A 16,876-nucleotide genomic window follows, 5' to 3' on the forward strand; every position below is an offset into this window, starting at 1 on the left:
GGTTTCTCCAGTCTCCTTTAGGCCAGTAAATCTGGTCTTTTTTGTGTGAGTTAGAATTATGTTCTACATCCTTCTCCAGCTCTGTCCAGAACCTTCTGTTGTGATCCTGGTCAGAGCAGTCAGTGGTGGTAGCCGGGCACCATCTAGCTGTACTGGACTCAGTCCGGTGGAGGAGGCCTCCCCCATTCTTGTGTGGCACCCTCCACCCATCCTGATTTATGAGAAATTAGATGCTAGATTGTCAGTGATAAATTCTCTCAATTTCCCTCTGAAATGGATGTTTGATTTTAGCTTTGGCCTTCATTTTGAACATTGGAATTATTTAATGCGTAAGCACTTGGCTGCTAACTGGAAGGTCGACAGTTCAAACCTACCGGCCACTCTGTGGGAGAAAGATGTGGCAGTCTGTTTCCATAAAGATTTACAGCCTTGGAAACCCACTGGGGCAGTTAGGGTCAGTATGAGTCAGAATCGACTCAATGGCAGCAGGTTTGGTTTTTTTTTTGAAGTTAGGCCCAGCTAACTTGTGTTGAAAATGTAGAAAAGCTGCTTTCTAGTAACTTGATTTGTGAAAGCTGAGGCCGCAGTTCTCACTTTTGCAAATGATTATTCCCTGCTCCCTTACCCTTTGCATTATAAGTTAAGACAAAAGAGCAAACAGAATATTTTGAATTTCAGCAGAATACCTAGTAAATGAAACACATCCCATATTCAAATCTAGTAAAATGAGCTATGGCTCTGAGTACGGGTGGAAAATACCCAAGGGAATTGTACTATGCACCGGCAGTGGCTCCTCGGGGACAGATGCAGTGAGGTTAATAACAACGCTCATGTGTGGAATGTGGGCATTCAGTGACACACACCTTTGTTTGGTGTGGCCCCTCCTGGCTGGCTACCAGAGACTGGCTGGTTTGCTCTGGGGAGGCAGGCTTGGTCAGGGTCAGGCCCCACACTGAGCCTGGGAGTGACAGCTGGGGGACCAGCTCCCTTCTCACGACTCGTCGAGCCTGAAGAAGCCACTTTGCTTCTCAGTGTAAAAAAATGGCCCCCCATGTTCCTCTTTATGTGCCCTGTCTACCCCCGGACCCCACCCCTGTCCTGTGGTAAAGATGGCATTTCTTGGGCAAACCACCAAGAAACCATTCTCACTGGGGTCTGCATGTGGCGGCTGTCTGACTTATTCCTGGGATTGTTGTGTCTCGGTCAAAGGGGACGCCAATGTCCAGATTGCCAGTATCTCAGAGGAACTGGCCAAGAAGACCGAAGATGCTGCCCGCCAGCAGGAGGAGATCACACACCTGCTGTCTCAGATCGTGGATTTGCAGAAGAAGGCCAAAGCTGTAAGGCTTCTAGGTTTCCCAGGCCGATGCAACACTGGCCGTTCTGGAGCTTGGGATGGGGCGTTTACTGTAGAAAACAGTGTTTCATGTTTTAGGAGTATATGCTGCCTCGTTGGAGAAAAAGCCTAATGCATTCAGTAGTATAAAACTGACTGATCTGAATTGGCGAGGGATCGTATTTATCACCACTTATCTTATAAGAATAATCTGAAAATGAATACAGTTTATTAAGAAAGGTGTTGCAAATATGGAGTTTGGGAATTTAATGTGTGGACCATCTAGTTGAGTATTCTGTCTTACACAGTTGTACCTGGTATGTTCTGCAGCACAACATCCCTTCAGATTTAGGATGAAGCAGCAAAAATCAATTTAATTTCCCTTATTAGGCCTTTGTTACAATTGTGAAATGCTTCCAGAGAGCAGCTCTTGCTTTGGAGGAGAGGTGGGCTATAGAGAACGAATAGGCATTTAGGAAAGATGTGGCCTTCAGAATTACAGAGAAGAGGAAATTTTACTCCAGTGTAAGATAAAAACGTGACTATAGAAATGTGCTGTGGTCGTAGTGAATCAGATTAGAAAAGTTAGACTTATCCAGGCATTTTGAAGGAGGAACTGACTTGTCTCTGTCTTGTTGTAGTGCACAGTGGAGAATGAAGAGCTCGTCCAGCACCTGGGGGCTGCTAAGGATGCCCAGCGGCAGCTCACGGCCGAGGTCAGTGTGTCTCCCTCGTTTACTCAGGGCCTCTGAGTCCAGTTGAGCCTTATCAGTCTCTCTCTGATAAGCTTTGGCATGTCCATCTTAACAACCACACGGCAGCATTTTTAAATTTAATTTCATTTTTATGCATAAGGTAGCTCCCGGCTGCACCTTGACTTTATGCCTGCTGACTCTGTTGTGACATGGTTGTGGGCTCTTGAAGGCCTGGCTCTACACCAGGCAGTGCCTGGCTTGCACAGATACCTGACAAACGTTCAAATAAGTGAAACAGCACAACACAGAACAGGTCATGTTCAAAGATGTGCCTTGAAATGGGGCATTTAATAGGGGTGTAACAATTTGCTTTCTCTTTTTGTTTTAAAGTCGTTTTATCTCAGTGGCCCGTTCTTAGTACTTAGAGGTATTTCTGAGTCTGTAGGGGGGGCAGTGGTGGGTTGGTGGTAGAATTCTCACCTTCTATGCCAGAAACCTGGGTTTGATTCCCAGCCAGTGTACCTCATGTACAGCCACCATCCGTCTGTCATTGGAGGCTTGCATGTTGCTGTGATGCTGAACAGTTTCAGCAGATCTTCCAGCATAAGATAGACTGGGAAGAAAGGCTTGGTGACCTGCTTCTGAAAATCAGCCAAGAAAAACCCTGTGGATCACAACAGTCTGATCCACAACCAGTCACGGGAATGCACAGGACTGGGCAGCACTTCGTTCCGTTGTGCACAGGATCACCATGAGTTGGGGGCCAACTTGATGGTAACTAACAACAACAAGAAGCTTGCCCCAAATAAAAGACAAATGAAGGGCTTGAGAACTCTGTGGCATTTGGCCCGAGGTCCACTGGGCAGCTGGCTCCGTGAGTTGCAGGGGACTCCGTTAGATTGTTTGTGCCATTCTGGCTCATGGGGTGGGTGCGTGGATGCTTACCTCGGTGCCCAGGATCCTGACTGGCTGCATCTTTCCTGCAGCTGCGTGAGCTGGAGGACAAGTATGCAGAGTGCATGGAAATGCTTCATGAGGCGCAGGAGGAGCTGAAGAACCTCCGGAACAAAACCGTGCCAAACACCACGGCCCGGCGCTACCACTCTCTGGGCCTGTTTCCCATGGTGAGCTGGGCGGTGGCCCACGTGTCCTTCCTAACACCCCTCTGCCCACCCTAAAGGAGCGGGAGTCCTCTCAGTAGGAGGGCAGGGTCTGGCGTGCTGACAGCGCCAGTTGAGTCCGTATAGTTAGCTTCTCATTTTGCAGCTTGGGTCTGAATCGCGGGCATAGGTGCCCCGTTGGTGGCTTCTTAACTCCGTAAGACAAATTGATTATTTTCTGTTTGATCTGAATCTGTCTTCTTTTCTACTCTGCCCTTAAAAGATAAATTTAGTAGGAGCTTGAAAACCCTCAGGTATTTGGAAGATGTTGCTTGTACGTTATTTTCTCTGACCTTATTAAAGTACGGGCTGTCGTGGCCTCACAAGTGTGTTCCAGAATTCTTAGATTGCCTGTGCAGTTCTGTTGGCTCTGTCTATGCTTATTAATCATTCTTTTGGTGGCTTCCAGGATCTGTGATCAGGAAAAATATCTCTCTCTACCAAACCAATAACCCAAACCTACTGCTGTCAAGTCAATTCTGACTCATAGCCACCCCGTAGGACAGAGTAGAACTGCCCCTTATGGTTTCCAAGGCTGTAAATCTTTATGGAAACAGACTGCCACATCTTTCTCCCGAGGAGCGGCTAGTGGGTTCGAACCGCCGACCTTTTGGTTAGCAGCCAAGAGCTAAACTACTGTGCCACCAGGCCTCCTCTCTCTCTGCCAGTGGTGGCATTTTAATTTTTAAATATTCTTTCCCCACAGTCTGATTTCTGTAGCCTTGACCTGATTTGTTTCATATTTAGACTTTGGGGAACATAGTTGAAAAGGATGTTTTCCATGTTAATGTCTCCCGGGGGAGCCCCTGGGTGGTGCAAATGGTTAACACATTCGGCTGCTAACCGAAAGGTTGGCAGTTTGAGTCTTTCCAAAGGTGCCTCAGAAGAAAAGCCTGGTGATTTACTTCCAAAAAATCAGCTGTTGAAAACTCTGGAGCACAGTTCTACTCTGACACATGTGGGGTTGCCATGAGCTGGAATCAAGTGTTTTTTTTCTTGGTAGGAGTTGGACAGCACAGGGCTGTGGCCCCTGACTGGTCATTTCCCTGTAACATTCAGTGAATTTAGACTATTTCCATTATTTGGTGAAATAGCAAAATCTTCCTGAGGAGAGAAGAGCTTTGGAGAGAAACTCTTCTAAGCGAAATAGGAGCAAGTGACTGTAAATGCTTGTGAAACTCGTTTCCTCTGAATGTGGCCTTGCCTTGGGGCTCTTTTGCTTCAGTCTTCCTTCCATTGCTGTTCCTACTCCTTACAGTACAGGGCCGACACTGTCCTCCTCTCCTTGCTGTCTGGCCCACTTTTCCTAAATCATGACCTCTTTTCCTTCTTTGCTTTTGTATAGCAAAGTCAGGCTAGAACTAACACACACACTCACACCCTCTCTTTCTTTCTCTCTCTCTCTTTTTTTTTTTAAAGAAGCCTATTGAAATCTAAGGGAAATCAAAAAGAAAGACACACGGCATAAATAGGTTCGCAAGGTGCAGATCAATGATCCAGTGATCCCAGGAATCCCACCCGGTGCAGCCAGCAGAGGACATGCCATGCCCCACATCCCCCAGCCTCAGCTCTCTGCACTCTGCTCCCAGACTGACCTGCGTAGCTGTGCATGCTCCTTGCCTTGGTTTCTTGGTTTCCTTTCTTCCCAGCACCCCCTCTCAGTGCAGTGGTTGCTGGGCCACCTTGTTTTCCTGGGCACGTAGGGTTCACTCTACTTCATTCCCCACTCTCAGGACAAAGCCTGTCTTTTAGAAGTAATCATTACATAAGAAAAGTTGAATTGGAAGTCTGCATTTTGATTTCTTCTGGAGGTATTCTCAGCTTTTCATTTTTGCTGAGGTAAAGCTTTTGTTTACCTTTTTCTGTAGCTGCCAGTCCAGCCCAATTTTTGAAGATGGCTATTTTTAAAGTGCATCATGCATTGAAGGTATTTAAAGCAACCTAAAGATTGTATGATGCCTGTGTTTCTCGAGCAAAATGCCGGGTCTCCCTGCTTTGCTCCCAGTCCTTCTAATTGCTGAATCCATCAGTGAGTAGCAGTCTCTGCTCACGTACGTTCCCAGTTCTCTTACCTTTTGGCAGGAGTTCTTAATCTGGGATCCTCAGACAGAATTTAGGAAGTCTGTGAACTTGGAGGGAAAATTATATCTTTGTTTTCATTAATCTCTAACTGTATTCAGCATTTTCTTCCATTGTGAGCAGAGGCAGCAAGCCACAGCGATAGCAGTACCACCTGTGGCTTTGTCTTCAGTAGAATCACAGATGTTTTCATAGCACATTACAGTGCTTACAGGTGCCTCCGAATCCTGCTTATGCTAACCTCCACTTAAAAATTACAGTCAGCACCATACCTAAAGCCAGATCTGTATGTATTAGTATATCACAAAGGTTGTTCTTAATGTTTTAGTGACCAGTTCCATGTAACTATTTGTAATTCTGGTTATTTTATCTTACTCATTTAAAAATATCATTCTTAGAAGGGGTCCACTGGCTTCCCTGGACTGGCAGAGGGGGTCATGGGCCAAAACACTCACAGACCCCGGCTTGCAACTTTATTTCAGGATGGCTTTGTAATTAGTAGTTTGATATTTCATTTCTCTTTAAGTTGTGTAAAGGCCCCTTCCTCCCTGTTCTGATCACACAGAACTCTAAATGTAAACCATATGATGAATGATAGTATTAAGAAAAATGGTTTAAAAAATGGCAGATTCACCTACGGAAGCTGTTTACCACGGGGGTTATGTTTAATGGCAATCTGTAGGTAACAATTAGTAAGAAATATTATTTGTGAATAAGGACTGAAAAAAAAAAGCCATTAAATCTTTATTTGGTCCAGCTTCCTGCTGGGCTCCTTGGAGTCTCTCCACTTGGTCCCAGCCTGGTGTGCTGTGGGGCCATGGGGATGGGTGCCCTGGAGTCCCCACAAGAAGTGTATGAGGAAGCTGCTTTTCACATATGGCTGTTCGAATTTAAATTAGTTTAAATGAAGTACAATTAAGAATTCAGTTTCTCAGTTGTGCTAGCCCCGTTTCAGTAGCCACTTGAGGCTAGAGGTTTCCATATTGGACAGTGCAGATACTGACCATTTCCCTCATCTCAGGAAGTTCTGTTACTCACACTGATCCAGCCCTTCCCCTCAGCCCAGGCTTTTGCCTACATGGCTGTCCTCCTGTGAGGCTTCAGCAGGAGCTTTTCTGCACACACCTGGGCCTATCTGCGTTAGCGTAAAGGATTGTACTTTAGGCTCTCCCTCACACAGTGAGGACTGGTGGGCGGCACAGGGAGGGGCGTCTGTCAGGAAGCCAGCTGGCTGTCTCTGTGCCAGAACCCTGGGTGAGCCGAGGGGGAATCTATGTGGGCCGCCATGTCATCTGTAAACGTTCATAAGCCTTGGAGGTATTTGAAAATTCACCCATCTGCATCATACTGAACAGCCTTCTCCTGCCTTTCCTTCCCCCACCCAGCCCCCCAAAAAAGTTCTCCTTATCCCCTTGTGGAAGGAGCACTGGTGATGCAATGTTTAAGAGCTCGGCTGCTAACTGAAAGGTCGGCAGTTCAAACCCGCCAGCGGCTCCATGAGAGAAAAGACCTGACTATCTGCTCCCATAAAGATTCTAAAACCCATAGCCGTCAAGTCGATTCTGACTCCTAGCAACCCTATAGGACAGAGTAGAACTGTCCCATAAGGTTTCCAAGGCTGTAATCTTTATGGAAGCAGACTGCCACATCTTTCTCCTGTGGAGTGGCTGGTAGGTTCAAACCGCTGACCTTTCAGTTAGCAGCCAAGCGCCTAAACACTATGCCACCAGAGCTCCTTTCATAAATATTACAGCCTAGGAAACCCTATGGGGTAGTTCTACTGTCACATGGGGTCACTATGAGTCAAAATCGACTTGACGGCACCTAACAGCAACAGCAATTTCCTTGTGATGGTGCAGCTCCATTGTTTGACCAGAGGAACATAAGAGTTGGCTCTGAGACACTCAGCTGCGTGTAGCAAATGGGCTTTCTGCTCAGTGCCCCTTGGTGCCTGCTGTGTTCAGGACCTGCCCTGGAGATTGCCCAGCCAGGGTCTCTGACGCGTAGAGGATGCTGTTAACCTGGTATTGTGGGAAGTCCGTGGGCCTCGTATGCTCTGGTTTAGGCTCCTGCGGCTAGCCCGGCTGCAGTCCTCTGTTTCAGAAACGGAGCATCTGGATTGCTGCTCACTTGCCATGTGTCTTGTGGCTTTTACCAGGACTCGCTGGCTGCGGAGATCGAGGGGACAATGCGCAAGGAGCTGCAGTTGGAAGAGCCTGAGGCTCCAGATGTCACGTACGGCCCGACAGCTTTCATTTCTAAGCTTCCCAGAGACCAGCTTGTGACCTATGTTGATCAAAACTCATGATGTCCAGGCCTCAGACACCAACAGTGGTGACTGTGGTCCTTCCCTGTCCAGATTAAGGGCCTGCAGTACCCCCAGCTCCTTTCATTAGGTTTTAAAGATTTATGGTGAAGTTCCAGGAAGTTGAAGAGGGGGAGAGATGCCTTTCTCATTTCTCTTAGCACAAGCCCCATCACATTGTGGAGGAGTCACCAGCACCCTAAAAAACATGTGAAAGTATCAGAAAGTGGGTGCTTGGGGATTCGTTGTGGGCCAGGTGCCTCTTTAGCTCCTCAGTTGACCATTAGTCATCCCTCTCCTTTAATGAAAAGCATTACTTTTTTTATTTTTAACATCGATTAGGAAAAGAAAAATAGCAATGCAGCGTGAGATGCTCTCCAAGGGGTGGAAGCAAGACTTCCGTTTCCCTTCTGGACTTACCCGGGAATATGATGGCTTCTGCTCCCTCCCTCCCTAACTGCAGATCTTGCACTTGGCCTGCCCCGAGGTGTTTGTAAAGAACCTGTGGACCCAATTTCACCATGTTTTCTCCATACCCAAGTCCCATAGATAGAACTTAGATGGCATACTGGGAGTGAAAAATGTCCAGGAGCCTCCATACACGTGTAAAGTCCCGTGTCCCAGGAGGAAGCAGCCGTTCTAGAAATGTACCTGCCTTTTTCTCCTTAAAAGGAAGGGTACCAGTTAGCATCAAAGTGTGGTTCTGCCTTTAAAACGACTAATCTGGTGTTTATCATCTCATTATTACAAGTTTAAGATTAATTTTAAGTCTTGCTTCTTTTTATATGAATCGTCAACAAACATTCAGCAACTGTTTATTGAGCCCCTACTATGTGCCGAACAGTGAACATAATAGACAGACATTCCTGCCCTTGTAGAGCTTACATGCTAGTTAATATCATAAAACAAGAACACTAGCTGGAGACAAGGAACCCTGATGGCACAACGGTTAAGCTGCTAACCAAAAAGTTGGTGGCTTGAACCCACCCAACAGCTCCAGGGGAGAAAGACCTAGTAATCTCCCATAAAGATTACAGCCTACGAAACCCCCTGGGGCAGTTCTACTCTGTCATATAGGGTTGCTGAGTTGCAATGGACTCAACAGTACCTAACAACAGTAATAACAACTGGAGACGAAGTAGTAATATGTAAGCATTTTTATTTGTAGGTCAAGCTTCAGGGAAGTGGAAAGAAGGATCAGTCTTGCTAGTGTCACCTTTAGAACACAACCGTGTATTAGAGCCCTGACTTCAGTGGGTATTTTGAGTTTCTCAGTTTCACCTTATGGAGGAGACAACCAGCACCCTAAGAAACACGTGGAAGTACCAGAAGGCTGGTGCTTGGGGGTTCGTTGTGGGCCAGGTGCCTCTTTGGCACCTCAGTTGACCGTTTGTGGAGAGTTTAGCTCCGTGGTCATGCCTACATTTGCTTATTCATGGATATTGTGTGTTCTTCCCAGTCACCAGAAGCGTGTCTTTGAGACTGTGAGAAACATCAACCAAATCGTCAAGCAGAGGTCTTTGACCCCTTCCCCCATGAACATCCCTGGCTCCAACCAGTCTTCAGCCATGAACTCCCTCCTCTCCAGCTGCGTCAGCACCCCCAGGTCCAGCTTCTATGGCAGCGATGTCAGCAATGTCATCCTTGACAACAAGACCAACAGTATCATCCTCGAAACAGAGTCATCCGACCTGGGGTGTGTGAGCGGGAGTTTTTCTGTTGTGGGGAGAGGGAGTATGGCTTGAACCACAGGTCCAGTAATCCCAAGAGGGAGGTTGACAAGAATTACCTGAAAAGTAATAGACCTTACAGTTCTCAAGTCTGTTTTACCAACCCACCGAGCTTATGCTTATCCTTGATACTGATCTTTTAAATAGTTTAAAGAAGTATAACGTGGAGTTCCCTGGGTGGTGCAAACATTTAATGTGCTCAGCTGCTAACTGAAAGGTGGGCAGTTCGAGTCCACCCAGAGGTGCCTCGGAAGGCCTGGTGATTTACTTCCAAAAAATCAGCCATTGAAAACCCTGTGGCGCACAGTTCTACTCTGATGCACATGGGGTTGTCGTGAGTCAGACTCATCTCAGTGGCACCTGGTGGTGGTCAACAAGATGACATCAGAAAGTCTGCTTTTCAGTAAAATGTCGAAGGGAGGGTTCGTGAGTATTTTTTTGTGTTCATCTTCATTGGTGTGCTACAGAATAGACATTGGTTTTCTGAACCTCTTTGTAGCTTGGATGTTTGAAAGGCTGATGAGTACTCAGGCTCTGTCTCGTGACTGGAATGTGGTTTGCTTCAGAAGGTGAGGTCCAGAGAGCCAGGGGCTCAGCAAGCATCCATCACATCCTGTGTCCCTGGGTGGTGGTCAGTTTCTCTTCATCCTGAAGCCCTGCAGAACTTGCCCCATCTCCCATTCCCCCACACCCATTGGCCACTCTGTGCACCATTTTCCCTAGACTGAATGACATCAGTGCTTCTGGACTGATGGGTTTCTGTTCAGTGTTGAGGTCTCAGCTCCTTTTTTTTTTTTTTTTTCATTGTGCTTTAGGTGAAAGTTTACAGCTCAAGTTAATTTCTCATTCAAAAATTTATACACATATTGTTTTGTGACATTGGTTGCAGTCCCCACAATGTGACAGCACCCTCTCCTTTTCCACCTTGGGTTCCCTGTGTCATTTAGACAGTGTCTGTCCCTTCCTGCCTTCTCACCCTGCTTTTGGACAGGAGCTGCCCATTTGGTCTCGTGTATCTGACTGAACTAAGAAACATGCTCCTCATGTGTATTATTTTTTGTTTTATACTCCTGTCTAATCTTTGTCTGAAGAGTGGGCTTCAGGAATAGATTCAGTTCTGGGTTAACAGAGCGTCTGGGGGCCATAGTTTCAGGGTTCCTCTAGTCTCCATCAGACCACTAAGTCTGGTCTTTTTACGTGAATTTGAATTCTTTTCTACGTTTTTCTCCTGCTCTATCTTGGACTCTCTGTTGTGTTGCCTGTTACAGCTGTCACTGGTGGTGGCAGGGCTCAGCTCCTTTAATTCAAAACAAGTGTCCCTTGAACCGACTGCCTTTGTGGTAACCAGGAATTGCAGCTGGAAGGTTTCTTCCTAAAGGTTCACAAGGCAGTTGTTCTTAGGGACTGAATTTTATTTAGAATGTGCAAATTCTTGTCCCACCAGAGTGCTCCCTCCCACCGAAAAAATTTCTACAAAGCAAAGTCATTCTTTCCGGCTTGCACGTTGCCTCCCCATTTTTGCCTAAATTTTCAAGGTTTGTCTTGGGTTCCTTAGAAAATCCTGCAGCTGCCAGAAAACTTCCACACGTTTTACATTTACAAGTCAGTCCTTCACTGTACTTAGTGCCCCTACTGCATGCCCCACCCTAACCTCTCTATATCTCCTTCTTCCAGGAACGAGGACCGGAATAAGAAGCCCGGGACGCCAGGCACCCCTGGCTCCCACGACCTGGAGACGGCGCTGAGGCGGCTATCCCTCCGCCGGGAGAACTACCTCTCAGAGAGGCGGTTCTTTGAGGAGGAGCAGGAACGGAAGCTCAGGCAGCTGGCCGAGAAGGGCGAGCTGCTCAGCGGCTCCCTCACCCCCACGGAAAGCATCATGTCCCTCGGCACACACTCCCGCTTCTCTGAGTTCACCGGCTTCTCTGGCATGTCCTTCAGCAGCCGCTCCTACCTGCCTGAGAAGCTCCAGATCGTGAAGCCGCTGGAAGGTGATCACAAGGGGCCTCGGCCCCTCTCTACCCTCGTCAGCGACTCCCTGTGGGCCCTGATCCACCACCGAAAAGCGGGGAACCCCTGTAACGCCTACTCGTTTTTCTTCAGAGATAGCCACCCGCGCTGCTGGTTTGAGTTCCTCTGAGGGTAGCTCGCGGCCTAGGCCCAGCTCCCTCTCGGTTGCAGGTTTGAAAAACCACACACAGACAACGGAGGCTAACCTCAGCCGAACCGAACCAAAGAAGAGAATGTGGGTGCTGGCTTTCTAGGTTTATTTCTTTTGCGTTTAGAACCTTAGCACTAAAAATCTTCTAGAGAGGCAGAGGCACTGCTAATATACTCAAGAGACTAATTCAGTCACCCTTATGGGTCTGAGAAGCGTAGAGAACAAATGCTTTGACTTCTCAGAAATTTTGGTGTCAGGGAGCGGGGGTACAAAGCAAATGCTGTAAGTCGTTTTTTTGATGACCACATGAAAGTGATTTGTCCACCCATGAATTCTGGCTTGATCCTCATATACAGGCTTTCTGAGGTGCAGTGTTCTGAGCAAGGCTCCTGGATGTCTGTAATTTGGGAGCCAGGAGTTTTGTACCTCCTTAAGCCAGGTTTTCCCAGGGGCAGTTCGCTTCTTTAGTATCAGAGGCACCCCAGATGGTTAAACTTATGGAAAAACTCACCTTTTTTTTTTTTTTTTTTTTTGGCTTTTTGCTTTTTGCTTTAGGCAGTATAAAATGTCTTCTGTTTACCCACCACTACCCTGGACGACTAACCAAAATGTTAGCAGTTCATATCCATCCAGAGGCAGCTCAGAAAGGCCTGGTAGTCTGCTTCCAAAGAGTCACAGCCATTGAAAACCCCATGGAGCACAGTTCTACTCTGACACGCATGGGGTCGCCATGAGTTGGAATCGACTTGATGGCAACTGGTTTTTGTTTTTTGATTTGTTCGTTTTTTGTTGTTTTACCTTGCCAGAGGTAAGGTCAATTTTTTCTCTTTTAGTTTGGAAACCCACGTGAATTTATGAGAAAGTATTTTAGAATTCTGCATTACAGTTCTGACGCAAAGCCAAATCAGAATTCCCATAAAGCAGTGTTTCTCAACCTTTCTTTTTAAACCATTGCCTCCTCCCCAATCCCCCAAGGAGCTGTTTTAGACATTCTTCCTAAACACCAACCCCATGAAATTTTAATACCACAAATATACTGCTTACAGATATGTATATCTGTCTTTATACATAAAGAGAGTATGGTTATTTCTGCCCCCACCCAAGAGTAAGTTTTTGCCCCCTTGGGGGCAGTAAAGCCCTGTTGAGAAAGCATGCTTCAGGGTGAGGCTGTGCTTGCTAAAGTTCCCCGGGACCTTGACCTTGCTGGGTCCTTTAATCTCCAAAGGAAGGAAGAGGGTGGGCTATCCTTCTGCATTCATGATTGTTTTTTTAATTGTATAATTTAGGTCCTTCCTAGATTTCAGGAAAGGACAGCTCACTCTTTTTTAATTTGTTTATTCAGTTGTAAGCTTTGCGATTGTTTTCTGATCCACAATTATGTCTGTTTTTCTTTCAATAAAATCTTCCATTTCTGCAATTTTACTTTCTGCCTTTCTTTTCCTTTTCCTCCTTTGTTTCTCAAAGGTCATTGGAATCTATCATCTCTATCTTGTCTGCTTTCTATATTTGACTCTGTGTGTTTCATTAGATCATCCAAGAATATGTTTTTGGATACATTTTCCAAGCGCATTGCAGAGAGTGGTTTTTTTGTTTGTTTTTACCAATTTATCTTTATCTCTTTTAATCTTTTGACTTAGATAACATTATTTTGGGGAATAAGAAGAAATCCTGATAGATTTGCAAGATGACTCCCCCGGGGGCTAAATCACTACCTTTAAAAAGCCGTATCTTACCACTATGGCCTGTCAAGAATCCTTGTGACATATGTCCCTTTAGCTCCATTTTGTAGTTTTCTGACTCCTTAGATTTTAAAAATACAACCAGTATTTTTTCTCTTCCTCCCTTCCACAATTATCGTTTGTGTTACTGTGTTTAATTTGGTAAGTTTGAGTGCTGACATGGAAGTCTGTTTGACTCTGGGTTCTGTTCAGCTCTGTGGCATTGGATCAGTTAACATACCTTTCTGAGCCCTGGTTTCCTGATTTGTCTGGTAGGGCTCTCATCTGCCACACAAGATTGTGGCGAGGCATAAATGTGACAGTGTGTTTTGTATTGTGCCTGGCACCTAACAGGTGCTTATTGATACGTAAGCTCCCCACACACAGCTGCCCTATTCTGGCAGCTCAGGTCTAACAGGCTGCCTTACGACATTGAGATCTGCACCAGCCTTGTGCTGGGGCCATGTTCTCACATCAGTCTCCATTGGCTCACTAAGAAGCTGAGAGGATTGCAGTGATCTCCAGCAGCCCAGGTAAATGTACCTGTTGTGAGGCCCCTGGAGAATGTTGGCTGGGATCATAGTGGATGGCCAATCTGTATCTTTCATCTATGCCTCCCTTACCTGTTTAATCCTGCCATCTGCTTATTGGTGTCAGCAAACATGACTGGGCTAGGTGTTTAAGAATGTACCACTCTTGTCTCTTCATCTTACCTTGCAAGTGTTACGCAGATGAAGAACAAACAAAACATTCAGACTAGAAAGAGATGTGTCTTTGTTAAAATAGGCTGAGCAAGCCACATTTCCTGTATTTTGCTCTTCCCTTCTGGTTAATTATAACCAAGTTAGAATTGCCAAATAAACAAGTTAATATGCAATTAGGAAAAACATAACAATTCTAAACTGTCATCCAGCAGGGCTAGTTCCACCTTTTTAAGCCCAGGAAGATTTTCAGACTTAAATGGACTTGGTTAGTTGCAGCAGTGGGGTGTGGAAGACAGTAAACAATGGCGAAGGGGCAGTGGCTGTAATTACATTCTCCTCTCTGTCCACACCCTTGTTCTGCAGAACTTTGTCTTGGAGTGACTAGGAGCACAAAGGTTTTTCTCTTTCCCCACCCGGTTGCCTAACCCCAGAGTTATTTTTACATGGGTGGGAGGAGCAGGTGGATTTTATGTTGCGTTGGTTGGTGGCAGTGGGAGGTAGCTAATAGAAGAGTGATTCTCTGGCTTTGTGCTTGACAAGGAAGGAAGCCAGGCTGTGGAATGAGTTGTGGAGATGGGGGAGGGGAGCAGATAGGAAAGAGACTCTGGATAAGAGGCGGTTCTAGTTACTTTTTTTTTTTTTAATATATATAGTTTTTTGGTTGTTGAGAATATGCACAGCAGAACATACACCAATTCAACAGTTTGTACATGTAAATTCAGTGACATTGAGTACATTCTTCGAGTCCTGTAACCATTCTCACTTACCTTTTCTGAGTTCTTCCTCCTCTATTAACATAAACTCGCAGCCCCCTAAGGTTCCTATCTAGTCTTTCGAATTGCTGTTGTCAATTTGATCCCATATAGACAGATCTTAAAAGAGCATAATGCTCAAGGCAGATGTTCTTTACTAGTAGGCTAAAGTATTATTAGGTTTTAAGAAGTCTTCAGGGGATATTTTTGGTTTAAGGTTTAAAGATTATCTCAGGACAATAGTTTCAGGGGTTCATCAGCCTCCATGGCTCCAGAAAATCTAGATTCCATGAGAATTTGAAATTCACTTTTGCATTTTCTCTCTTTTGATCGGGATTCTTCTGTAGAATCTTTCATCAAAATGTTCAGTAATGGTAGCCAGGCATCATCCAGTTCTTCTGGTCTCATGGCAAAGGAAGAATTTGTTCATGGAGGCAATTGACCACACGTTCTAATTTTGTATTCCCTCTTGTATCAAAGGAAGGACTTCAGGCAGCCAGGAGGTGGGTAAAATTCCTACATGGCAGTTTAAGTAGTGGCAGTGGAAGACAGGTACAATGTGAGGTGTTTTGCCAAGGTGCTAGGCTTGGCAAATGCTCCAGCCAGGAGTAGAGATAGCCCGTGGCCCCCACAGCATGACATAACTCAGTAACACAGTCAGGTACCGGGTGGCTTTCACTGATAGTTATGTCTGCAGAATAGGAAACACCTGTATGGGGATTAGAAAAGCCATTTTGATGTGTTATTGACCTGATTTCTGAGACTAACATGTAGGAGGCCTCACTGTGGAGAGGCAGGGTATATATGGCTAACAGGATGAACACTGAAGCCAGCCTGGGTTTTAGTCCCAGATCAGCCACTTCCTAGCTATGTTACCTTTGGCAACTTACTTTGCCTCCCCCTGCTCAATTTCCTCATCTGTAAAATGGGAATAATAGGGTTGTCATGAAAATTAAATGAGTTAATATATGGAGCTGTCCTAGAAGAGTGTCGGGTACTTGTAAGTGCTCGATATAGGTTGGCTAGTCTTATGTGAGAAATGGATGCCCAGGGCTTGGGGTAAAAATTCAATTACAGTGCACCTTTCAGCACAGTCTTTCATCTCATTGCCTTTCCGTGGTTACACGGTTTCAAGGAATGCATACTCCATGCTTTTGTGTAGCCTCAACTCCACACAGCAGACCTTTTGTCATTTCTCTTCTGAGTCCATCCATGGTGTGAAGCAAGATGGGGGAGTGGCCTGTTGAACAGATGGGGGTTGGAGGCCTCCAGGACTGTTGTCAGGGCCCAGACTCCATCCTCACCTAATTCTTCCCCAGTGGATTGAAAACTTCTTGATCCCTTTCAGAACAACAAGGAGATTCAGCATTTTCTTGATGTTGTTCTTCACAGTCTCTGTTGTCTTTTCCTTCCCCTCCAAAAGTAGAAGTGACCACTCCTACATTGTGTCTGAGGGTTTTTTGTCCTTCTCAGACCCATATGTGCAGTCCCATGTTGGACATCCTAGTGGCTCCTTTATGGCGTCTCCCCAGTACAGTCTTGTTGCTAGGAACGTGCCTGCCCAGCCAGTGAGCACGTCATCAGGGGCCCATTATGCAGTGGGAATGAGGCCCAGGGGATGAGAAGCCCCATCTGGAGGCTGTGTGTGTCTCCTGGGCCCGACACCCACCTGGAGGTTTTGCTGCTGGCTGTATGTGCAGCTGAGGGCCGACCACTGCCTCTCACCTAACCCAGGTTCCTGCCGGGAAGCTGATGTCCTTGCCTGTCCTCAGATCTGTGGGTTTTGGGTGTGAGCAGTGTGGGGTAATTGAAAGCACCGGGCCTTTAGATCTGAGCCCTGACTATGCCACCAACTAATTAAGTGACTTAACTTTAAGGTACCTCAGTTCCCTTTTCTGTAGAATTTGGGCAATAACACTTCATAGGGTAGTTTTGAGGAGTGAGCGATGCAGTACATTTAAAGTAAATCGCCACGCAGGCATTTGTCAGTACAGGGCAGCTTCTTGAAACAATGGTGCTGTGCCACCAGGGTTCGGGATCCCGTGAAGTGGGTTTAGCATGTCTGCGAAGCCCTGATCACGTATATGCAGAATTGCACACAAGCTCTTTTTGAGGCGACTCCACGGCTTCCTTCAGATTCTCAAGGGATCTGAGAGGTAAAAACCATGGCCCTGGATCAGGGCTCCTCAACCCCGGCTCTATTGACATTTGGGACCGGATAATTCTTTTATGTGGG

The 16,876-nt window shown here is 46.1% G+C and overlaps 1 protein-coding gene across 5 annotated transcripts in view; it reads left to right on the forward strand.

The window, feature by feature from the left end:
• TRAK1 (trafficking kinesin protein 1) overlaps window positions 1–16,876 on the forward strand; it is a 150,598-nt gene that overhangs the window by 116,503 nt on the left and 17,219 nt on the right. For all 5 annotated transcript variants that reach the window (XM_023725964.1, XM_004368421.1, XM_023725945.1 and 2 more), the window contains 6 exons: window positions 1,210–1,340; window positions 1,978–2,052; window positions 3,018–3,155; window positions 7,429–7,505; window positions 9,035–9,271; window positions 10,980–11,296. In XM_023725964.1, coding sequence (XP_023581732.1) covers window positions 1,210–1,340; window positions 1,978–2,052; window positions 3,018–3,155; window positions 7,429–7,505; window positions 9,035–9,271; window positions 10,980–11,296 — 975 coding nt within the window. The remainder of the gene's footprint in view (window positions 1–1,209; window positions 1,341–1,977; window positions 2,053–3,017; window positions 3,156–7,428; window positions 7,506–9,034; window positions 9,272–10,979; window positions 11,297–16,876) is intronic.

This window comes from Trichechus manatus, unplaced genomic scaffold (genome assembly GCF_000243295.1).
Source record: "Trichechus manatus latirostris isolate Lorelei unplaced genomic scaffold, TriManLat1.0 scaffold00001, whole genome shotgun sequence".
NCBI lineage: Eukaryota > Metazoa > Chordata > Mammalia > Sirenia > Trichechidae > Trichechus > Trichechus manatus.